The sequence below is a fragment of the Sprattus sprattus genome, assembly GCF_963457725.1.
Source record: "Sprattus sprattus genome assembly, chromosome: 1".
In the NCBI taxonomy this organism is placed as follows: domain Eukaryota; kingdom Metazoa; phylum Chordata; class Actinopteri; order Clupeiformes; family Clupeidae; genus Sprattus; species Sprattus sprattus.
In genome coordinates this window covers 35,611,216-35,636,184 of record NC_137920.1, presented here as the reverse complement: position 1 = coordinate 35,636,184, position 24,969 = coordinate 35,611,216, and the positions used below count along the sequence as shown (strand labels likewise).

General features: G+C 42.2%; 1 protein-coding gene across 1 annotated transcript; it reads left to right on the top strand.

Annotated features, from left to right (window-relative positions):
* Positions 1–316: 316 nt before the first annotated feature.
* On the top strand, positions 317–9,458 carry LOC308369454 (4-aminobutyrate aminotransferase, mitochondrial-like; the record flags this gene model as incomplete). The annotated part of the gene is made up of 15 exons (XM_080843901.1): positions 317–380; positions 1,817–1,920; positions 2,243–2,272; positions 2,551–2,668; positions 2,796–2,845; positions 2,956–3,036; positions 3,149–3,241; positions 3,379–3,441; positions 3,526–3,589; positions 4,470–4,618; positions 4,949–5,086; positions 5,331–5,498; positions 5,717–5,863; positions 9,109–9,220; positions 9,337–9,458. The coding sequence occupies 15 exons, from the start codon at positions 317–319 to the stop codon at positions 9,456–9,458; spliced, it is 1,503 nt and encodes a 500-aa protein (XP_080700027.1).
* Positions 9,459–24,969: the final 15,511 nt, after the last annotated feature.

Sequence of the window (24,969 nt, the reverse complement as noted above, 5' to 3'; positions counted from 1 at the left end):
GTTTTATTCCGAACTAGATTAAGAAAAAAATATGAGTGCATCGAGGGAGTTGTAAATTGAAGTAGGCTACTGGCAACAGGGGGAGAGCTACGGCGAAAAGGTGTGTTTACAGCTGTCCCCAATACGTTACAAAACAGAAGGACAAAAACTCGAAGACAAAAGGACAACGACAAGTCCATCACTGTACAGCTCAAACGGATCACCAGCAACAGTGCTCCTTTCTTAATTACTGTAGTAGGCTATCTCATAACACTTCTCTAATTCTTCTCTAATCACTGGACCTCTTGGACAGGTTGCTCTGCTGCAGCGGTGGAACATGGCCTCTCGCCTCTACAGCCGATGCCTGGCCCTGCGCTCCAGTGCCTGGGTCTCAGCACAGGGTGAGTGGGACAGTGATTATACATCATTGATTATACTGCACTAAGTGCACATAACCATCCACAGCGAGCAGCTGATTTGGCAGTCTGTGCCGTAGCAGTTAAGGGGGTATTTTTTTGATGCAGTTGTATGTTTTTTACCCTTGTGTAAATTATCTCTCATGAGAGGTGATGGGTTCATATTCTACGCCTCAACACCACGTGTTAGAATGTGTGCCCCCAAGTGTTTCTGTGTCTCAGTGGGTGGAGCTACAGCAAATATTAACTTATGGATGCACTGGTATCATGGAGATGTTCTTTTTTTTTTAATTATTTACAAAAAAAGCTCGACCTATGACATCGCTTACTATTACCATATTGAAAACATATTTATGGACAGCTCATATTTGTGGAGATCTCAGTGTATTGCAAATTCAAATCAAATTGACCGTTTTAGGCAGGCCCATCGGAAATGCATATATGCGGGGTGAATACAGCAGCGAGCTGGGTAGAGAGGAGAGGACACAATATAATGTTTTTTTTAATCATCAACTATACTGGCCAGTTTCCTCTGATTCAGTGTTCCTGTTTTGCCAAGACAATCCTCCTCAGAGTGGGGAAGAGCCAGGAGGAGGGGCTGTGCTCTTTGTCTGTTCAGTAACATACACTACGGCCTAAACAGGACTGGACTGGACTGAACTCACATTGTTGCCCCCGTGTTACCTTTGTTTGCTTATTTACATGAGGTCACGTCACCTTCGTTTACTCATCTAAAATGGAACCTTTAAGTAGGCTGACCTCTGGTCATTTCTGCTGGATACCTATAACTTATGACACAACCTGTTATTGGTCTGGTGTGGGCACAGTGGCATGTAGTGCTGCCATGGGTTGCTTCACTCCCAGCTTGTTTGTCCAAAGGCTGCGTGAGCTCAGTTTGATCATTCAGTCCAACGCAAAGACTGAAGGGCAGTCTAATGCAATGTATGACACAATGTGACAGTTCTGCTACCGCTTGTCCAACCCAGGTGATTAATCAGGTACCTGAAGACTTACATGCCTTACCTATACCTATCTTTTTGGTTATGAAACGAATCCTAGTCATGCTTTGCGTCGACAGTGTTACCTAGTAATACGACTCTTGTTAAGAATTTCAGCAGAGGCAAAAGTGCATCTGAGCATCACAATTTATTTGTCAGGTGCAGGTTACTAAATCAGTTACACATAAAAAATAATCCAAAGTTAAAAGTACCTTAGAGAAACTAAACATTCAAAGGGTATGAACATATCTGGCTGCTCAGGCGATGGCACCACACATAAAGTGCGAGGCTCTCTAGCAATCGTCTCGATATTTTTGCTGTTTTCAGGAATACTGATAACTGATTGGGGCGTAACCGCCAAACATTATAGCACAAGTGTTTACTCTCATTGTTTCAGTTTCGTTTGTTGTGTTTTTACTGCAGGTTCGCGACATATCAGTCAAGCAGCATCAGTCAAGAAGACCCTTGAAGAGTCTGAGTATGATGGCCCTCATATGAAGACTGCGGTCCCTGGGCCAGTGTCACTGGTACTCTTCACAAACATCACATGCGACATATCAAATATCTACTATGACACTGATTTAGCTATTCTGTCCCTGTGAATGGTTAGCAGATATTTGTAGGGATTAATGGTCACAAGCACAGTGGTTAATAAGTCATCAAGTTTGTGGTGAAGCCTTTTGGGATTACATTTGTGACTTTGAACAACTTTGAAAATAGAATGAGTTGATGAGTACATGATCGTATCCATGAGGACAGTGTACAGGATGTTTTGCTTTGCCATCATTGGTCACCCTGTAACATTCCTGTCTTAACTGTCCCCCTCCCACCCTGCCACACCTCCACCAGGCATTGCAGAAACAGCTGGGAGAGATCCAGGTGAGCACTAAGAATATGTTGGACAGACACCGACACTGACCTTGAGCTGGTACAAATCACATTAGGCTTTTTAATCATTTTAATAATGGGAAAAAATAAAAAAGAGAATTTTCCCCTAAAATGCTCTAACAGCACAGCCTACACTGGATTAATTTGAGTCCAAATGTCAGTCCAATCAGTGTAGAAAAAGCAGTGGAGCATGTAGATCTAATTTTGCCTATTGAACTCAGTCAGAGGGGATACTTCAGCAGAGTCTGCTCTGGTCTCTTCTCCCTCAGAATGTCCAGTCGCTGAACTTCTTCTGTGATTACGAAGAGAGCAAGGGGAACTACCTGGTGGATGTGGATGGAAACCGCATGCTAGATGTCTACACTCAAATCGCCTCCATACCTATTGGTAAGAGTGAAGACAAGATCCTCTCTCTAAAGGTGTTATGTTTGCAGTGATTCTCATAGGATTAATTTATCCCAAAAGGTGTATACAAATCAATCAATGATAGCCTTCATACTTTATTCATTTGCAGGGTACAACCATCCTGCCCTTATGAAGGTTGTGACAGATCCTCATAATCTGGTAAGGCTAACAAATGCATTCTCTACCAGTTACATGAGTGAAAAAACAAGATCCAGTTAAAATCAAGTGTCATCAAACGTTATATGAAACAAGGTTTACATCTCTTTCAGAGTGCCTTTGTTAACCGACCAGCTCTGGGTATGCTTCCACCCCGGATGTTTCCAGAAAAACTGCTGGATGGGTTACTCTCAGTAAGTACTAACCCTCTTTTGACAATAACTGATTAAAAACAGGCAGCACTTTCCATCTCAATCTGATGGCAGTTCTAGGGGAGTTCATTATACATTTCTGTCTCCTCATCAGGTGGCCCCAAAGGGCTTCAAACGTGTGCAGACGATGGCTTGTGGCTCTTGCGCCAATGAAAACGCCTACAAAGCCATTTTCATTTGGTACAGAGTAAGTTGAATTCAATAATCTGTAAAAGCAAATGAAGTATAGCAAACTTGTTGCTGATGATACTGTTTATCTATAAGTCTAGAACTGATTCTGCTGATTTTAACAACATGGCAATAAATTGCTCGTCCACTCTTTAGACTAAACAAAGAGGTCACAGTAACGCAACTCCTGAAGAGAATGCAACCAGTCTTATTAACCAGGTAAGAGTGACAAACATGTTGTTTACCGTATAGTATTTTCCCATATTTCCTGTATTTAAAACTAACTGGCACTCTTCCCAAAAGGCTCCTGGTTGTCCTGAGCTCAGTATTCTGTCCTTCATGGGAGGATTCCACGGCAGAACTATGGGTAAAGAAAAACTCTCAACCATGCTAACAACGAATGCTACATTCGAATTATGATTCATTATGAAACCATAATGGGGGTGGTTAAGTGTGTTGACATTGAAGCAAAGCTCCTGTTTGAAATGTGGTCACAACAATGGTGGCTGTGTTAGAGCTAGATGAAGCTATACAAACATTAATAGCAACACTAGCAAACAATGGAAGAACTGAAGCTGGCACAAGAACAATGTGTAAATGTATTCAAGAGCAAAGACATGTGTTCTGACATAATGTCCCGGCAAAAACCAGCCACTCTCTCAAAACTTCACAATCAAGAGTCAAAAGGCCACATATGTTGATCTGAGGTCTATTGTAGTCATTAAGCCACAGTAAGAGATGTTCCATGGATTAGCTCGATCTCATTGTGTGAACGCTCTGCAGGCCTTTTTAAGGCCTCCATCTTCATGTGGTTCTTTCTGTATGGCTGTTTGCCAAGACCAATCAGAATGATCTATCTAATATAATATAACTCCTTAGTGCACGTCCTGTGGGTGTAACCCCCTGGTGTGGGCCATTTCACTAGTTGGGCCTGGTGGGCCCCTTTCGAATGTTACTGGAGGCCAGTTAATCACTTTAATGGCTGCATACAGGTTCCCAGCTGTTCAGCCTGCTCACTTGTTTCAATAAGGCCTTTCATACTGATGACTTAATCCATGTTCATCTAGTCATAGAAAAATATCCTTCATTTGCTTCCTTATTGTCAACATGGTTTAAGAAAAGGCTAATAGATCAACATTCAATGCACTGTGATTGTTATGGGATCACCAAAGTCTAGTCGTTAACTTGAGACAGCAGACTCCTAAGACGTCACTTCTTCTCCTGTCTTCCACCTCCGTATACCACAGGCTGCCTGTCCACCACGCACACCAAGGCCATTCAGAAGCTGGATGTGCCCTCCTTCGACTGGCCGATGGCGCCCTTTCCCAAACTGCGCTACCCGCTGGCCCAGTATGAGCGAGAGAATGCGCAGGAAGAGAAGAGATGTTTGGAGGAGGTGGAGTACCCACACAGCTTTCATCACTGAGTAGACAACACTGAGTAGACAACACTGAGTAGACAACACAATGATTACCTGGTCATGTTCTCATGTTAGTTTTAGGCTATGGCAATAAGCCCTAAAATATGCGATAATATGCCTATATGTCACACATGCACAAAAAGAAATATGTTTAGACTGACTATTAGCAGACACTGATCAGTGTTGATAGTTCATAACCACTTGCTCATTACTGCTATCTGTGTCTGTGCCTCCTTCACTGGTAGCGAGATGAACAGTAGAGCGAACAAATTAATTTAAAACATTCCTGTAAATCTCTGTCACTAGGTGGAGGACCTCATCGTTGAATGGGGAAAGAAAGGCAAACCAGTAGCAGGCGTGGTGATTGAGCCCATACAGGCAGAGGGAGGGGACAACTACGCCTCTTTTGACTTCTTCAGGAAGCTCAGAGCCATTGCTAAGAAGGTTTGGATTCTACCATGATCATGTCATCATAAGCCTCATGGAACTATAATGTGTGTCTGTGTATGTGAGGAGGGCGGACAGAGGCTAGAGACAACATTATTACAATATGGCACAACTTTTCTAGAGAATTTGACGTTTATTGTGTCAGTAGCTGTATCCTGTATCTTTTTACCTAAGCATTTACACCTTGAGAATTGACCATGCAGTCTGAATATTGTTGTCGATCTCCATCTCTTCCCAACAGCATGGGAGTGCATTTCTGGTGGATGAGGTGCAAACAGGGGGCGGCTCCACCGGACTGTTCTGGGCTCACGAACACTGGGGACTGGATGACCCTGCAGACATAGTCTCCTTCAGCAAGAAACTGCTGACAGGGGGGTACTTCTACAAAGATGAGTTTGAGCCAGACAAGGTAGCGATCAGGTTTGACGACCATTTCAATGTGATCACTGAGTGAGTTGAGTGAGGTTCTTAGTAGCAGCACAATACTATTTGGATTTGAGACCAACTCATCTCGTCCTTCTATTCGAGGCAAAGTGGCGTTATCGCCCATAGAAGTCCCTGTAATTGTCTTCCTTAAATAAAATAAAAAATGGTTTTAATCTAGTATGTGTTTTGTCCTCTCCTCAGCCCATGAGGATCTTTAACACCTGGATGGGGGATCCTACCAGGAACATGTTCCTGTCTGAGGTGCTAAAGGTGATGAGAGCAGAGAACCTGATGGACCAGGTTAAGCGGACGGGTCATGTCATGCTCAATGGCCTGTATGACTTACAGGTAGGCTTCAGGAGGAAAAGAGCTGTTGTACATACATACACATAAATACACAATCATACATATACATATACTTACATACATATACATACACATACATACACATCGTGTGAACGTTTAGAAAACCAAACAATCAGTCAACAGTGTTGTAGCAATAAAGTTTATCTACCAAATGTTCACATTGTACACCTGATAGTTAGGGCTGCACTTGCATGTTTTGGAGGTGAGAAGACGTTACATCCAATCCTATGTTTGTTATCACATGCCATGAGAAGGGGACATCAGTACTGTTTACAAGGGGCTTGCTGCAGGATAGCAACAGATGTAGCATAGCCAGCAGCAACAGGAGTAGAAGCAATAGTACACACCTTCTCAGTTTGGTTTAGTTTAGTTACAGTGTGTCCGTTTCTTTTTTAGGAGGTGGAAACACAGCAGTGTGCATTTGAGACATCGGTTTCTGCATTCATTTCTCATCAAATCTGTTTGTGTATATGTGAGGGAGTGAGTGACAGACATGTAATTGAGGGGCCGCTATGACATCTCATAGACATTTTAAAATTGACATGAAATGTGCCCCACTGATTGGGGACAATCCCATTATTCTGAGCCTCGAGCACTCTGGTGCCACCAACAGGTTGAAGCGAACTGTAGGCCCATTTTCAAAATTGATGCACCATTTCATTCCTTGGATCAAGACACGTTTAATGCTCACTGTGACAAACATTTCTACCATATTGTTTTTTCCGTCATATTGGATTTCATCCAAAACTATAATAGTTGTTCACAAGCCAGACGAGAAGATATCTTGACGGAGCCTAACTAAAGTTATTTGTTGGGTTAATAAAGTGATAGACATGATCTTGGATTGTGCAGATCTAAAATGTATTGTATAATGTCCCAAACACTCTCCCAGAACTTCTCAATCTTTGGGCAGGCCCAAAACATTTGGTAGTGATCTGCACTTACTTCCCCACAACCTCCCAACATGTTTGAGTTAGTGATGTTTGCTGTGATTTCAATTTAGGCGTGACAAATTTGGATGTCTCATATGTTTCCTTTCATACTTGTAGCCTTAGATTATTCCCCTTAGACTTGTTTGAATATGTAAATTGCCAATTGTCCATGGAATATGCCAACAGATAACAAATCGGCCATGGCAAAATCCTGTGCGACACTATCCCTAGAAGAAACCGGTTACTAAAAAGTAAGAGGGATATTCATCTAAATAGATTGTAGGTATCAAAAGAAATGACCTTAGGTCAGCCAACCTAACGGGAAGCAATATACATTAAAAGCCAGGTTCCGAATTGAGTGGAGTCAGACTAATTAAAATGGAGAATGGTTGTGCCAAGAAGGTTGCTTTAATAAATATAATTTTTCAGCAAAGCAAGGACAAACACGCTGAGACCTCCAGCCACATATTCCGCCATTGGTTTGGGAGGATTGTCCTTTACAACAGTGGTTCCCAAACTTTTCTGGCTCACGGCACCTCTAAACATATCTCTCTCCATCCACGGCACCCCTATTTTTTATGTCATATTTGTACTTTAGGCCATTTGATTTAACGTTGTGATGTGTTGAATAGGCTATAACTGCTTTTATTAAAGGCATTACATTAAGAAGGTGAGGTTTATCTCTTTTTTGTTATATTCAAATGAACCACTCTCTTTAATTCAACTAATGTAATAGAACTTTTGAATAAATAGTGAACAGAATATGAACAGACAACGTCTGTCCCTCTCACAACTATATCACAGCCAAAACGTATGGGTAATAATCGAGAAATTAGCTGGCAGTAACAAAAAATAGCAGGAACAAACCTTCAGACAACTTATCAACTTAGTGGGACACATGTGCCTGTCTGTCTCTGACTGCATAGTTTGTTAATGTAAGGAGGGATTGTTGAGAGTGCAACACGGAGGTCCTGTTCAACTGACAGCCTTGGCGTTAGGTGTAGGAGGGATTGTGGACAGTGCAACACGGAGGTCCTGTTCAACTGTTTGCCTCAGGTGTTGCACTGTCCACAATCCCTAATCCCATTAACAAACTCTGCAGTCAAAGACGGGCACATGTGTCCCATTAAGTTTAGCATGGTTGTCCAGTTCTTTGCAAAATAAAGTTCTCTGTAAATTTGTCCTCATCCACATACTGTAGGCCTATCTCACGTTAACGATCATCTGGCAAAGGCCACTAGCATCAGTGGACTCGTCTATTTTAAGCGCAAATGTCCCCCTTAGCCGTAGTTTCTCACTCAGTACAGATTCCATGTTCTCCGACATATCATCAATGCGACGTTTGATTGTGTTATCAGAGAGGGTGATTTTTTTCTGAAGTGTGTGCATTTTAGATTTGGCAAGCAACTCGGCAACTAAAAAACTAGTCTTTTGTGCCTTCTCAGACACACGCACGGTAGAAAGCGTTCGCTCTGTGTGGTATTCTGCGTTTAAAGTCTTTCAAAAATATTCTAGTCTTTGTTGTGGTGTGTCGGGTGCTTGGTCTCCAGGTGCCTTGCCAACTTGCTAGGCACCAAGGCTGCATTAGCCAACGTCTCCCTGCAGAACTCGCAACATACTGGAGGTACGGGTCGTTATAATGGCTCACTTTTCTATTTGCTAAATTCGATTCCGATGTTTGTTACTGTGGAGATGGATGCACTCTCTTTAAAAGTTTATCCATTGCGCCTACCTTCACTGCTGTCAATACGGAATAACAAACAAAGTCAACGAGAGAGCTGTTGTTGATGTTACGCCCTGAATCAACTGTAAACTGTAGCCTATTGTTGTTTGTGCTGCAAATACATTTTTTTATTTATATAATTACAATAAAATTAATTTTGAAATTGATATATATTAAATGATCAAGCCTTGGGCCATTCCACGGCACCCCTGAGCATGTGTCACGTCACCCCAGGGTGCCGCGGCACCCACTTTGAAAACCCCTGCTTTACAAACCTATCATGTGAACCAAATTCATGCGGCTGGCATATTGGATTTAATCAAAAACCTTTAGGTTTCAGGAGGCACAAACCTTACCAATGCTTCACTAAATTTGGCTCAGATGATCTTGACAAAGTCTCACAAATGTTATCTGACAGATTTGTCCATTACAGACTATCAAATTTGTCGGCAATGCCGCCAAACAGTGACATCAAGTCTCCATGGCAACTATGCCCTGTTGGGCTGACTGGCCCCCTTATTGCTGCTTTCAGTTATATTGGTCTTTGAGTCTTGTTCTCCCTTTCACTCCAGGCTCGTTATCCTCATCTCCTCAGTAAAGCCAGAGGACTGGGGACATTCTGTGCCATCGACGTCAAGGATGAGGACACGCGCAACAAGCTCATCCTCAAGGCCAGAAACAAGGGTAAGAAGCATGGCCGGGGACAATGCCCAAACATGCAACGTGGGAAAACAAAAGTGTAGTATTCAAACCGTACATCCTTTTTAGAGCTCTTACCTTCCTCATTTGGTCTTGCTAAGGTGTTGTACTGGGAGGCTGTGGAACCCAGTCCATCAGATTTCGACCTGCCCTTGTGTTCAAAGAACATCACGCACAACTCTTCTTGAACATCTTCAATGATGCCTTGGCTGACATGAAGTAAAGGGATGGCAAGGCTTCCACATGATATTTTAACCTTACCATACAACAATAGATATGCTGTATTGTTTTTGCTATCAAATGATGCATTTCGGATGCAATGCCAATCATTATTCAATGTTGCTTATACCCATACATTTTATATATTGTCATTCTTTTAACTTCTTTGGTCAGGCTGAAAGCCATACATGCATCACCTTCACTATGTAAACAGAATAATAATACATTTTCAGTTTCACTGTTGTTTAATAAATCAAGGAATTCAGTTAGAAAATGCTTCTGAAAAGCATGTAATAAATTGTCTATAACATATATGAGACTTAATGTATCAGTTTCTGCCATATAGGCCGTAAGGTGAGCCCTGTTTTCGTTTCAACCCGCTCCACTGTCTGGCATCTACACAATCTTTAGCTCATAAAAAAGAACGAGTCGTGCTAACCTACCAAAAAAGAGTTTGTCGCTGAAATTCCAGTCGATTGTCGATATGTCTTTGCTTTATGCAGAACTAGAGTCTTCAGAGCGTAATAAAATTTTGGTCGCGAGCCGTGGCACTGTTCGACACGTGATCATGCTACACCAATGAGAGGGCTGCTTTTTGTCAACAGAATGGCAAGATGACGGCTCTCGTGTGATTAGATTCAACATTACCGATAGAGAAAAACACCCGGACATCCTCAAAAGTGGGCTAAATTGATTCTAATTAGTGCTGGATACATAGCCGTGTCCAAGAAGAACGAGGCAAATATACGATAATGTTCTGTTTATGTTAAGTCATTTAGATCAAGTTTGACATACATGGGAATACACCTTACTGACGATCTAACATGGACTGTGAATTTCCAGCACACCGAAGAAATCAAGGCAAAGACTGTAGTTCCTACGTCAGCTGAGGTGATCTTAACTGTGATAAATCATAAGCTTAGATGATACAATGTTGCATGGAATTGTTTGTGTAAGAAGTAATGAGCATTTATTAGAAATCAAAAAGAAATGAGGACATCGTCTGACAGATGAATAAAGACAAGAATTATGACTCTGGATGTCACTTCCACCAGCTCCAGAGGTGATCCTTGAGCTGGTTCACTGCCCCTGCAAGTTTAACCAACTTTGACACTATGGTTTTGAGAAAATGGGCAAAAACCTAAGGTGGCAACAACCACACTTCACTCCACATCGACACACACATGCACACACACACTCACTGGTGAGATTTCATTCACAACAATAAATCTCCCCCCCCCCCCCCCCCCCCACAAACACACTTACAGAAATACAATAATCATCCCAACTTTAGAAATCCAGCGAGGGGGTTGACTTTTCCTCATTGAACTGGAGCACTCACACCTAATTGTAAGCCCTGTCAGACCCTCGTTTGAAATTGTGATTAACATTAAATAAATGTTAAATACATTATATCAATAAGACACAGCACAAAATACAGAAGTAATAAGGATGATTAGTGCAACGGCCCAGTGGTTGAGAAACACTGCACTAGGACATCAAGTCTGAAATGCCATCAGCGGTTGCACAGTGAAGAAAAGCCACGTAAATGCTTGAATTCTGAAGTCTGAAGTTTGCTGTTCTCAAATGCATATGTTGATACTCATGCCAATGTTGAAAAACTTCTAAACAAGCTGGGTCTTTAGTACACCGGATAGTACATGGCAGGGAAGGTCCACATAAATGTGCCTGACCTTTTATATGTTTCCAATATAGGCATTTTCACTGGCATTTTTATATGCAAAAACATACTATGTGGGAAAACATTTACAAGGTCTTCAACTCTGTTTGTTTGTGTGTGTGTGTGTGTGTGTGTGTGTGTGTGTGTGTGTGTGTGTGTGTGTGTGTGTGTGGAAGAGAAGACTGGATAGAAGCCTCGTGAAGGTGCCCAGTGTGTGCACACTCACACTCACTCACACATGCACATCCTCATATAGGCCGTAAGGTGAACCCTGTTTTTTTTCAACCCGCTCCACTGTCTGGCACCTACAGATGTGGCAGTCATTGCTGTAAGTGTGCAGACAGATTTGCCATGCACTTTATATGTTTTCACATGGACTGGCAACAGGACACGTATCTTTGACATTACCAAGGTGTCATCAGCTCTTGGAACCAATCTGTGTTCAGCCTTGATTGGAATTCACACATTCTCTGGGTGTGACTCCACAAGAGCCTTTTATGAAAAAAAAAGGAAAAAGAAAGACATTTTCTGTTGCATGTGAGAAGGATGAGTACCTAAAGGCTTTTAAAAGTTTAGGTACTAACTTTAACTTGGTGCAGTCATTTGCATTTCTTTGCCAGTATGTATGCCACTTATACGATCAGCCAGCTGCTGATAATGTAAATGAAGCTAGGTACAAGGCTTTCTGTATGGCATCATCAGCCTTGCCAGAATTATCCATTCCCCCTACCACTCTGAGACAGAGAGATGTTCCTGTTTTTCTGCAGGATTGTGTTGCACAGACCTATGTCGTTGCTGTAATTGTGCCAACACAAAAGAATCTGAGGAACTGGAAGATAACTGTCCTGACACTGACAGTGAGGACTGAGTGTCCTTAATCTGCTATTTCTTATCAAAGTCAAAGTAGCTTTACTTGTCAATTACTTCAAATGTCAAGACATACAAAGTAATCGAAAGAACGTTTCCCACTCTCCTACGGTGAAACATATAAAGTGCACAGGCACAACAGATAGGACAGGACATTACCTAATACTAAGTAGAACATACAGATAAACATATAGTAGCATAAGTTTCCTTAGGTTATAGTGCAAAAAAAAGGGCAATTTGGTACTGGCAGAAAAAAAACATCCTGTAAGATGATTTGTTATATTGTTATATTAGCAGTGCAAGTTGAACAGGGAGTGGTGGTAAACATAAGTGATAAAAGTGCAGAGGCTGTTTGTTGCAGAGTCCTGAGTGATTTTAGGGGGGGTGGGGGGATTTGGATATGGCTGGGAGGAGTGAGGGGAGAGAGTTTAGTTTCCTGACAGCTTGGTGAATGAAGCTATTACTGAGTCTGGTGGTGCGGCAACAGAGGGCCCTGTACCTTCTTCCAGAGGGTAGTAGGCTAAACAGGCTGTGTGCAGGGTGGCTGGTGTCACTTGCAATTGAGGTGGCTTTTCGGGTGAGCCGGGTGGTGTATGTGTCCTGCATCGAAGGGAGTGGGGTGCCAATGATCCTAGCAGCTGTGTTCACTATGCGTTGCAGTGCTTTTCTGCTGTGTTCAGTGCAGCTGCTGCCCCACACAGTGATGCAGCTGGACAGGATGCTTTCAATGGTGCCCCGGTAGAAAGTGTTCAGGATTAGTGTCGGAGCTTTCGCTCTCTTGAGCTTGCGGAGGAAGTAGAGGCGCCGCCTGGCTTTCTTCGCCAGTGATGCAGAGTTGGTGGCCCAGGAGAGGTCCTCACTGATGTGCACCCCCAGGAATTTGGTGCTGCTCACTCGCTCCACAGCAGCACCATCGATGGTCAGTGGTGGGTGTTCAGTGTGGCTTCTCCTAAAGTCAACCACAATCTCCTTTGTTTTGCTGACATTCAGCAGGAGGTTGTTGTCTCTGCACCACGTGGTCAAAAGGTTAACCTCCTTCCTGTAGTGGGTCTCGTCGTTCTTGGTGATGAGACCCACCGAAATTGTGTCGTCCGCAAACTTCACCATGTGATTGATGCTGTAGGTTGGTGTGCAGTCGTGAGTCAGCAGGGTGAAGAGCAGGGGACTGAGCACACAGCCTTGTGGGGCCCCTGTGCTCAGTGTGATGCTACTCGAGATGTTTTTGCCGACTCGTAGTGCTTGTGGCCGCTCACTGAGGAAGTCCAACACCCAATTGCAAAGGGAGGTGTTGAGCCCAAGCTGGTCCAGTTTACAGATGAGTTGTTGTGGGATTATAGTGTTAAAGACTGAACTAAAGTCTATGAAAAGCATTCTCACATGTGAGTCTGCTTTTTCCAGGTGGGTGAGGGCTGGGTGGAGAGCAGAGCAGATTGATTCCTATGTGGAACGTTTGGCCCGGTATGCGAACTGAAAGGGGTCCAGGGTGGGGGGGAGGATGGACTTGATGTGGGACATGACTAGCCGTTCAAAGCACTTCATAATGATGGGGGTCAGTGCCACAGGGCGATATTCATTTAAGCAGGATGGAGCCGGTTTCTTTGGCACAGGTATGATGATGGAGGTCTTGAAATGTGATGGAACAGCAGCTTGACTCAGAGAAGTGTTGAAGCTATTCAGTTTTGTACAGTTTTATATATCATATTTCATGTTTCATAAAGAGTGTTTTTTCAGATGGTCATTGGTATAAGTACAATTACTGCCTTTGATTGATACAATGACGGAGGTTAATTTGTCACATACATAGAAATACTACCGTTTTTTCTGTGCGAGTGTGAAGAAAGAAAGATCAAGAATTATTTTTCATAAATAGCAAGAGGGAGTTTAAAGTGCAGTGTGTGTACAGTCCATGTGAAAGTGTGAAAAAAGGTGTAATTGATGTTTATATAGTCATTGTGTGTGTTCAGGATACGGAATGCTTGAGGACAGAAGCTCCTCCTCAGTCTCTCTGTTCTGGTCTTGTAGCAGCAGAGACGTTTGCCTGACCTCAGTGTTTTGAAAAGTCCATCTTCAGGATGTTAGGAATCCTTTACAATACCTGGTACGTAGTCTTTTCTTGTAGGTCTCCTGCAGAATATGGAGAGATGCTCTGATGATGCGGTGCTGCAGTCACAGGCTGTACAGTTCCCATACCAAGTGATGATATTTCATTAATATCGCCTTTTTTAGATATTGACAAGGGGGTACCCCAAGGCTCTGTCCTTGGGCCTTTACTTTTTATTATTTATATCAATGAAATTGCCTCCTCACTCACTCCACTTTGTCAGGTTCATCTTTATGCGGATGACACAGTTCTGTACTGTAGTGCCTCAAACATCGACTCTGCTATAAATACATTGCAGCTCTCCTTCCACATGCTAGAGAAGCAGTTAAGTGACCTGAAGCTAGTCCTTAATTGTGCAAAAACCAAATGGATCCTTTTTACTAAAGCTAGAAGCACTGATTTGAACAGCTTAAAACTCTGCTCTACAAATGGTTCCGCTCTAGAAAGGGTCACCAGCTACAAATTACCTAGGCATTTGGGTAGATGAGAAGCTTGATTTTAAACCATATGTGAAACAACTCACTAAAAAGCTAAAAATCAAATAGTTTTTTTTATACAGAAATAGATGCTGTTTTACTTTTCCAGCCAGAAAATGTATTATTGAGTCTGTTTTTATATCAGTTTTAGATTATGGTGATGTAATCTATGGAAATGCATCCCACACCACCCTAAAACCCCTGGATGCTGAGTACCATTCTGCCCTACGTTTTATAACTGTAGACCGCTATGGCACACACCACTGCACTCTGTATAACAAGGTTGGCTGACCAGCCCTGTCTGAAAGAAGGGATGTTCACTGGAAAACTTACAAAATTTACAAAACAATCATTGGGCTAATGCCACCATATCTCTACTCTCTCATAAGCTGGAACCGTAACACCATCAATACACGCTCCCAAAGCTTGCTTATCAATTCAATTCAAAGTACTTTATTTTTCCGTTAGGAACTTCGGATGTGGAGGAGCAGCAGGGTGTGTCCATACCCGACAATACATAAAACAAACACACACGCACACACAGATACACACAAGCACACACACTCACACACACGCACACCATCAGCCCACACTAGACACAAGGCAGATAATAATGGCAGATTATAATAATAAACCTTGCTGAGCCTGGTGAATAAATAAGTTAATACCTCCACAGTGGAGGGACAATAAATAATGATTAAAAGAGAGTCCAGGTGTTTAAAAGAGAGAGAACACCGTTCAAGCAGGGGGTTCAGCCATTTAACAGTCTAATAGATGCTGGGACAAAGCTTGACAGGGCTCTATTTGTCCTTAGTGTAGGTGCTCTGTATCTGTGGCCTGAGAGTAGGAGGCAATACTGAGTGTGTAGAGTGTGTGTGATGTCCAAGGTGATTTGTTTTGCTTTTTGCTTAGTCCTTTTGTTGTATATGCTGATGAGTGATTCCTGCTGTTGTCCAATTATTTTGCTGCTCAGCTTGATGATTCTGTTTAGTGGGTTCCTATGGATGTTGGACAGCGCTCCAAACCAGGAAGTGATGTTGACGGTGATTATGGATTCAATGAAACATCTGTAGAATGCAGTCAGAACGGATTGGTGGACCTGGAGTTTGCGGAGTTTGCGAAGGAAAAAGAGACGCTGCTGACACTTGGAGTAGATGGTATCGGTATTTGTTTTGAAGTTGAGTTTGTGGTCAATTATTGTTCCAAGATATTTGTATGTGTCAACCCTTTCTATCGGCTGGTTATTGACAGTCAGAGTGGGAAAGGTGGAGGGGGACTTTCTGAAGTCTATTATTAGTTCTTTTGTTTTGGTGATATTGAGATCAAGGCAGTTCCGGCCACACCAGTCTGAAAAAGTGGCCAGCTCAGACTGTAACTGATCGGATGAGTTGGTGGAGTCCATGATGACAGTGTCGTCAGAGTACTTTATGTATGTAATGTCTGGGTTTGTGTTTCTGCAGTTGTTGGTGTAGAGAGTGTAAAGAACTGGTGAGATGACAGAGCCCTGTGGAGCACCTGTAGAGATCCTTCTGGATGAGCTGAGGTGGCCATTAACTCTCACTCTCTGGTGTCTGTCTGTCAGGAATGAGAGCACCCAGAGTATGAGGTGGGGATTGACCTCCATCCAGTGGCGCGGGAAGGGGGGTGCTGAGGGCGCTGTAGCTCCCCCTATAGCTCCAGGCCCGGAAAAATAAATAAGCTCTTACTCATTATTATGTATTAAATATATATTTAAACGGTTTAATACATATTTTTGCGTTGGGGAAGAAAATAAATGTTAAACAAATGGGTTTGCTAGTTTTTAGTTATCACAGGCATACATGGAGATCTTGCTATATGAGGTTCACGTGTGTGTGCTGAAGTTGGTACTGTAACTGATGAAGAAAAACTTATTTTGGCAAAAATGCGACTAGTTAGAAGATGGAGATGCTGCAGCACCTTCTTCTACTTTCCACCCACGCATTACTGTCGCAATGACTAGCAATAAGCCAAAAAATAAGACCAAACTTTCGAATTCTTTATTGTGGATTCACAGGAGTTTTGAATGTTAATGACGTTTATAATTTATGCCGAGATCTGGAACATGCCACATAATCGATCGTGTTGTATGTTTTGTTGTTGTTGATCATTTATTTTTTTGGATCTGTTTACATGTTTAGATTCTCATTGGCGATAGGCAATACTTGTAAGTGATGATCCCATTTTTGTAGGGGGGGGGGGACAATGTATGGCAACATTTCAAAGAGTAATGAAGTAAAGAGTAGTGAAAAAGTTGTCGTCTGGACTATGGAAGTTTATTAGACTCTTTATTCAAATGGCAATGCATTTGTCAAATGGCAATTCAATGCGCAAAGTGACAATGCAATCCGCAATTCAAATGGCAAACCAGTTGTCAAATGGCAATTCAATGTGCAAATGACAATGCAATCCGCAATTCAGTTTGTATTATTTTGAATAAAAATTTGAATGAACGCTTATTGCATTGCATTTCATATTGACACGGTTTTTTCGACTCTTTATTCAAATGGCAATGCATTTTTCAATTGGCAATTCAATGCGCAAAGTGACAATGCAATCCGCAATTCAAATGGCAAACCAGTTGTCAAATGGCAATTCAATGTGCAAATGACAATGCAATCCGCAATTCAGTTTGTATTATTTTGAATAACAATTTGAATGAGCGCTTATTGCATTGCATTTCATATTGACACGGTCTTTTCGACTCTTTATTCAAATGGCAAAGTGGCAATGCAATCCGCAACATATCAATATCCACGTGATGTCAGTCACGTGATATGTTAGTGTGAACCTCAACATGGGGTCCATGTATTAAATGTCAGAAGAATCAGAATCAGCTTTTTTGGGCCAAGTAATCATCTTTTAATCAAAAATGAACATACAATTTTCTGTCACTGACATGGAAGTAATTGAGGAGGACACAAGAGACCAGGCAATGGGTGGTTCATTTTTCAAACACAGAGCCGAGAGAATTGGGGCTTCGATCGCTAAACAGGACAGTTCTTCAAAACCTGCCCAGCCTTCACATTCCCTTATCAGAAATATGTGTAACCCAAAGCTTTTCAACTTCACCTCACCTGCCACTGAACCTGGATGCACACATGAAAAACATGCAGTTAATGAATTCTTACATGCTACTCCGGATTTCGTTTGTAGTTGTGACTGCTGTGGTCAAGGTTGCGGGGAAGTTAAGTGTCACTGTGCTTACACGTATTCCTCAAAATATACAGCATAACACAAAACAATACAACAGTGCAAAACAATATAATACAACAGTTCAAAACAATAAGTTGTTCTTTAGAAAAATGTATCGTAGAGGAACTGCCGAAGACCGAATGTAGAAGACAGCTGCTAATCCTGGCTCTCGGGAGTCTGTTAAAACTGGAAATATTTGTATGTGAATTAAGGTGTTTACACAACTTTTATAAGTCTACATCGACTCGGTTTGTTGTTAATATACTATACGAACACTGTCAGGGCAAACAGAATATTGTAGGTCTTTAATTAAGCTCTCGACCGTTATGGTTAGCTTGCTGCCTAAACTTTAATTGGAGATCAATGTAGAAGATAGCTGCTAAAATGCTATAAGCGCTGCACTGCAGCCGAGCTTGCTACTTGACACTCGCTACATGACAGCCAAACTTGTTTTTTTTTTCTGACCACGACCCCTAGGCGAAATACCGCCTGCCGATAATTCGTCCCAATGGAAACGTGGAGTTAGACTTGAAGAGAAGAGAAGAGAAAATAAGAGCTTCTTGAGAATAGCGGTATAAAACACTGCAAAACAGTGCCGTACATGGACCCCAACATGGCCGGCAAAGGTTGTTGTCATGGATATTGGTCACGTGACTAAATACGCCTAATAGGGGTAGGGACCCGCCTTGATGGGGCGACTGACAGATTGCATTTTCATTTGAATTTTGCAACAAAAAGAGCGTGATGACAAGTAAATGCTAATGCAATATAGTGGGGGCGCTGTTCAGCTACTACATTGAATTTCCATTTGAATAAAGAGTCGAAAAGACCATGTCAATATGAAATGTAATGCAATAAGCGCTCATTCAAATTGTTATTCAAAATAATACAAACTGGATTGCGGATTGCATTGTCATTTGCACATTGAATTGCCATTTGACAACTGCTTTTCCATTTGAATTGCGGATTGCATTGTCACTTTGCGCATTGAATTGCCAATTGAAAAATGCATTTTCATTTGAATAAAGAGTCGAAAAAACCGTGTCAATATGAAATGCAATGCAATAAGCGTTCATTCAAATATTTATTCAAAATAATACAAACTGAATTGCGGATTGCATTGTCATTTGCACATTGAATTGCCATTTGACAACTGGTTTGCCATTTGAATTGCGGATTGCATTGTCACTTTGCACATTGAATTGCCATTTGACAAATGCATTGCCATTTGACAAATGCATTGCCATTTGAATAAAGAGTCTAATAAACTTCCATACTGGACCTATTCAGATCTGCAAGCTGCACGCTGAATCCGGGGTATGTTTAACGTGCTTCGTTACTGCACTTTACGTGAATAAATATTGCTCACTTCACTGGAAAAAAGATTGCGCACTTTACTGGAATAAAGACAGATTGCTGCATCAACCACAAAAGAAACTCCCTTTTTCTTTCGAACACAGATTGCTACATCATCAAGAAACTTCCTTTTTCCCAAAAAAGCGCTGGCGGGCCAGAATTGGTAGCCCCGCCCGTTGGAAATAGCATGTGAACCAAAACACTTTGAGGAATAGGGGATCATGATTTTTCAACACTTAAAAAACACATTGTTTTATGCTTATAATTAGCACCGCTTGTGTTGGCGGGCTTTTATTTCATATTACTATATTATTCAAAATTATTTATTTGTGTTTACAATTATTGTTGGGGGGGGGGGGGGGACGACAACTTTATAGTGTGTGGGGGGGGGGGGGGGGGGGGGGGGGACGTCACAGCACCCCCGGCATGAAAGAGGTTCCAGCGCGCCTGCCTCCATCTGGAGAAGATGTTGTCCCATTAGATGGGGTTGCACAGTGTTAAAGGCACTCGAGAAGTCTATGAACACCAGGCGTACAAATGACTTGGGCTTGTCAAGGTGGGCATAGGCTCCATGCAGTAGCGTCAGTGTGGCGTCATCTACCCCTCTGTGACGTTTGTACGCAAACTGAAGCGGGTCAACGTGCTTACTGACCTCCGCCTGTAGCTGTGTGATCATTAACCTCTCAAAGCCTTTCATGACCAGGGATGTTAGGGCCACAGGTCGGTAGTCATTGTCGCAGGTGGGTTTACTCTTTTTAGGCACAGGGCATATGATGGAAGATTTCCAGCTTGAAGGGATAGAGTGTTCAGCCAATGAGCGGTTAAAGAGGTGGCAGTAGACACCAGCAAGCTGGTTGCTGCAGGCCTTCAGGAGGCGGCCACAGATCTGGTCTGGCCCTGGTGCTTTGTTTGGCCTTGTCCTTCTCAACACCAGCTCAACCTCCACCTGCTGCAGCTGCCTATTTACGTAGCCCGGCATCCTAGCAGTGAGCTCCTCTGTCAGTTTCTCCCTCTCCTGCGAGTGGTCCACTTTCTCAAACCTGCAGTAAAACTGGTTAAGGTTCTCTGCCATGTTAATGCAGTCTTCTTCCCCAGTGGTGGGTAGAGCTGAGTTGTTGTTGGGGAGGCCAGCTAGGGTTTTGACGCCTTGCCATGCAACTCTCGGCTTACCCTCCAGGAAGAGTTTCTCAACTCTCTCCTTATATTCCCTCTTTGCTGCTTTTAATTGTTTATTCAGTTTATTTTGAATGAGTTTGGACTCGATTTTATTTCCAGAGAAGAATGCAATTTTCTTTTCATTCAGGGTTGATTTCAGGGCTTTTGTTATCCAAGGCTTGTTGTTAGAAAATACCTTAACAGTCTTAGTAGGGACAATCATCGCCTCACAGAAATGTATGTAGTCAGTTACCACATCTGCAGCCTTCTGTTTCAAGGCACCCTTCATTTGGAATGAGGTCCAAAAATCATTAAGGTTGTGCTCATTTATTTCACTTAGGGAATTCGCAAGTCTAATCATATGTACACCTGCCTTCTCCTGCAATGATTGTAACTGTTGACCCAACCATAGTATTTTACTGTATTTATTTTATATGCATATTTATTTTATTTTTGTATTTTTTTTTTCTCCCCAATGTATGAACTCCTATTGTACCCTCGGCACCATTGAAAATGAGGATCTTAACCCATTTTAACCCATCGGTCACAATTGTGACCAAAAAAAAAAAAATATTTACAAGCCTATAAAAATGTCACTGTGGAATTTCTCAATACTCTTTTAGTAAATATTGAAATAATAGAGTGTTTCAAATAAATGTGGGCAGTATCAAATGTTTTGAGTAAATTGTCACATGACTAGAGCTGTTTACTTCCTGGTTGCACCTTGAGAAGAGGATGGCTGCCTCAAAGCTCCCAAATAAGAGGTTAGTAAAGTATGTTAAAATAAACGTAGGAAAAAGATTTTTTGTACACATGCTTTGTAAGTTGTTTGGTTATGATATATACATTTGTTATTACTCAAATGTCTTTGGTGTGTTTGCAGAATGAGTAAACATGTTTGTTTACTCATTTACTCACCCACAATTGTGACCGGTGGGATAGAATGTTGTACCTAGATTTACACATACTTCTATACAAACAAAATTCTTGCTTTATCATACCTACATTTGTTCTTTTTTTAGGATCACTTTAAGTGAAGTCCTTGACATGTTGGATCTAGATGATGGCCCAGACAAGGCATGCAACATTGCAATCATACCTCAAAATGAGAAAGATGCCATTATAAGTGATTGTGATAGTGATGGGTCAGATATGGACTATCAGGGGGAGATGGGACATTTGCCAGCCAGGATTTTAAATGCACACGCTGAACTGTTGGAGACAGATGATGACCGGAACAAAATCGAATGTGAACTCCCCCTCCCCCTCCCCACCAGCCCCCCATTGCAATATGTCACCACTGAACATGGGGCGAATAGGACCTCTACAAGACGTTCCAGGCAACCATAAGAGCCAACCTCTTCTTCACCACTGTCAACTCTTGAAGAGCCAAGCTCAAGCTCCTCTAGCCACCCAATAGATAAGACCAAAGAGCCTCCAACGTCCTCATGTGGCCAGTCTGAGAGACCTCCAAGATATCCTAGCCGCCAGAGAAACAAGTCTAAAGACACTCCAAGGTCCTCTGAATGCCAGAATGGGCAGTCTGAGGAACCTTCAAGGTCCTCTAGCCACCAGAGAAGTAAGTCCTATAAAACTTCTAGGCCCTCTAACTGCCAGAAAAGTGGATCTAGTGAACCTTCTGGCGGGTCTTCTAGCCACCAGAGGGATCAGCCAGAAGGACTATGTGCACAGCCTGAGGTGGTAAAAAATAAAGACAGAGTGTTTAAACGATCAAAGAGGCCGACCACTGTTAGCTTTCCTGAATACAAAGTATACAGCCCGAATGCTGCTGAATGTGTCAAACAAGCCTGTCCTGATCCAATGGATCTTTTCCTCCTAATGTATCCACCCACCCTAAGAGAGATAAATGTGGAAATGTCCAACCTCTATTCTACCCAGACCAAGGCCAGGCCACTGAATATGAATATGGAAGAGCTCCTTACATTCTATGGGATCTTACTGGCATTCGGCTACAGCACTGTTCAAAGAAGGCGTATGCACTGGTCGCTTGACGATGATGAATGCATTTCAAATGCAATGCGGAGGAATCGATTTGACGAGATCATGGCCTCACTACATTTTGTTGACAACACCAAGATCACAGAGGACCCATTTTTCAAGGTCAGGCCCATCTTCACCGAGCTCAACACATCGTACAAAGTCATGCCATATCCAGAATGGCTGGCGGTGGATGAAAGCATGATACGATATTATGGCCGTCATGGATGCAAGCAGTTAATCAAAGGCAAACCAATCCGTTTTGGTTTTAAAATCTGCAGCCTTGCCTCATACAAGGGGTACATGCATCATATGGAGCCATATATGGGGGACGATTCACACTCCTCCCACAGACCGGATTAGGCCAGGGGCCAACTGTCGTTCTTGGTCTCGCAGAGCAAGGTGAAGTGCCTAGAGCAGGGGTTTTCAAAGTGGGTTCCGCGGCACCCTGGGGTGACGTGACACATGCTCAGGGGTGCCGTGGAATGGCCCAAGGCTTGATCATTTAATATATATCAATTTCAAAATTAATTTTATTGTAATTATATAAATAAAAAAATGTATTTGCAGCACAAACAACAATAGGCTACAGTTTACAGTTGATTCAGGGCGTAACATCAACAACAGCTCTCTCGTTGACTTTGTTTGTCATTCCGTATTGACAGCAGTGAAGGTAGGCGCAATGGATAAACCTTTAAAGAGAGTGCATCCATCTCCACAGTAACAAACATCGGAATCGAATTTAGCAAATTGAAAAGTCAGCCATTATAACTTATAATAACATTTAAATCTGGAAGAAGACCAGGAATTGCCAGCTAATATGGCAATAGGATACCACCGCAAATGCTACATGCTGTTCACCAATGAAGCACACATTGAAAGAGCACGAAAGGGAATGAAAAGGCAGCCAAGGACAGTGAAGGTTTGTACTCAGAGTATGATTTCCTTTTCGCCTGTATTATATGAGGTCTGTGTACCCAACAGGGTTTGAGCAAGTAACTCAAGACATTGGGCCTCATTCTCGACCTTTTTCTGTAATTCTTCAGAAATGTTTCTTACACGACTTCGCAAAAACAACGTAAGAGAAACGCTTCCGCTGCATTCCCGCACGTTTGAAAATGTGTTCATAAGCAGCCGAAGTCTTCTCAGCTGGGTTCCTTCCGATTAGCTTCTTAGATTGATGCGCGTTCTCGTGAAAGTGGATTTGCATACATACACGCCCTGCCAGCTCCTTATTAGGAGACGCAATTTTAGAAACGTGTGCTGTCGCAATCTTCCGAATCCACCTCGTAACAGGTGTTCATTAATAAGGTGGAGATATTGTATAACGTTGAACGTCCGAAGTCCGTAAAACACATTTAAGTAGTCACTTTTTGTGAAGACCGGTCCCAAGTACGAGTATAAATTGTAGTCCGTCTTGTCGTTCGAAATGGCCACCATAGGGGTGAAGACTGGCCACCAGTAGTAGTATAAATAGCAATAAATTCATGCCGTAGCTCTTAGAGATTGAGCTTAGTGGTTATTTATTTATTCACTTACATTTGCAGTGTTCATGTTACACAATCAGTCTCTTAGCAGACGCGGCCTTTGTCCAAAGTGACGTACAAGGGAGAGAACAGTCAAACTACGAGCCATACAGACCTAGTGTATATGGAAAGCCAAAAATGACATAATTAAAAATAAATACATATGGAAAAATGTGAGTCATAAATAAACAAAATGACTAAAAATGCACCAAAGAAAAGCATTAGAAAAAATATATCATGCAGTTATGTGAATGGAAATGGAAAATGAGTCCTTTTTATTTACTGTTACATTTATTTACGCTTACATTTATTCCCAAATACATTTCTTCCTCCTTTTATTTTTCTATTTATTTACACATTTTTTACCGTACTATTTCCCGTACCATATTTATTTCTTCTCGCGCCTTTTTACATTTCTTTCTCCTACATTTACATTTCTGGCTGCATTTATTTCTGGCTGCATTTATTTCCGTATTCATTCTTGTCTCAGTATGCAAATGAGGTTGGCTATCATTGGCCAGCGCACAGTAGTGTCGCTCATTGGTCTCGCTAGGCCTCTGGCCTAAGTGTTGGTGAGAACTGAGAAGCTGTATGGTATGGAGAGATCGGAAGAGATTGAAAGCTATTTTGATGCAATGTGAATCACTATTTGTTTTAATGAATCCACCGATCACTTGGAGTATGGTGGCGAGGGAGCTTCGAGGCTTCGCAGAGATGGCTGAGCGTAATAGGATGTCTATGTGGCTGAGACCTTGACTCCAGATTTCTTACCCTGCTCGCTCGCTACAATACGCCATACTCAAACGAAGATTCCCGCTACCTGTTGTGCAGTGGGATGTAGCAACAAAATAGGGGACGCAAACGTCTCATTTTATAGCTTTGGTGTATAGTACTTTCATTGTAGATGCACGACAGTTCATTTCCACGAGGGATCAATAAAGAGACTATCTATCAACTTTTTGAGAAAGTTAAAGAGCTGCACACATTGCCTTAGAGTTATTACAATCCTCACGTTATGTGTGGCCTGATTTCATGGGTTTGGGTGACAAATCCAGCGATTTTTTTCTCACTTGTCATTAGGGGGAATATTGTGTTGACAAAGCTCTGCAAAAACTATATATCACGTCCTGCCGTTCACGTTA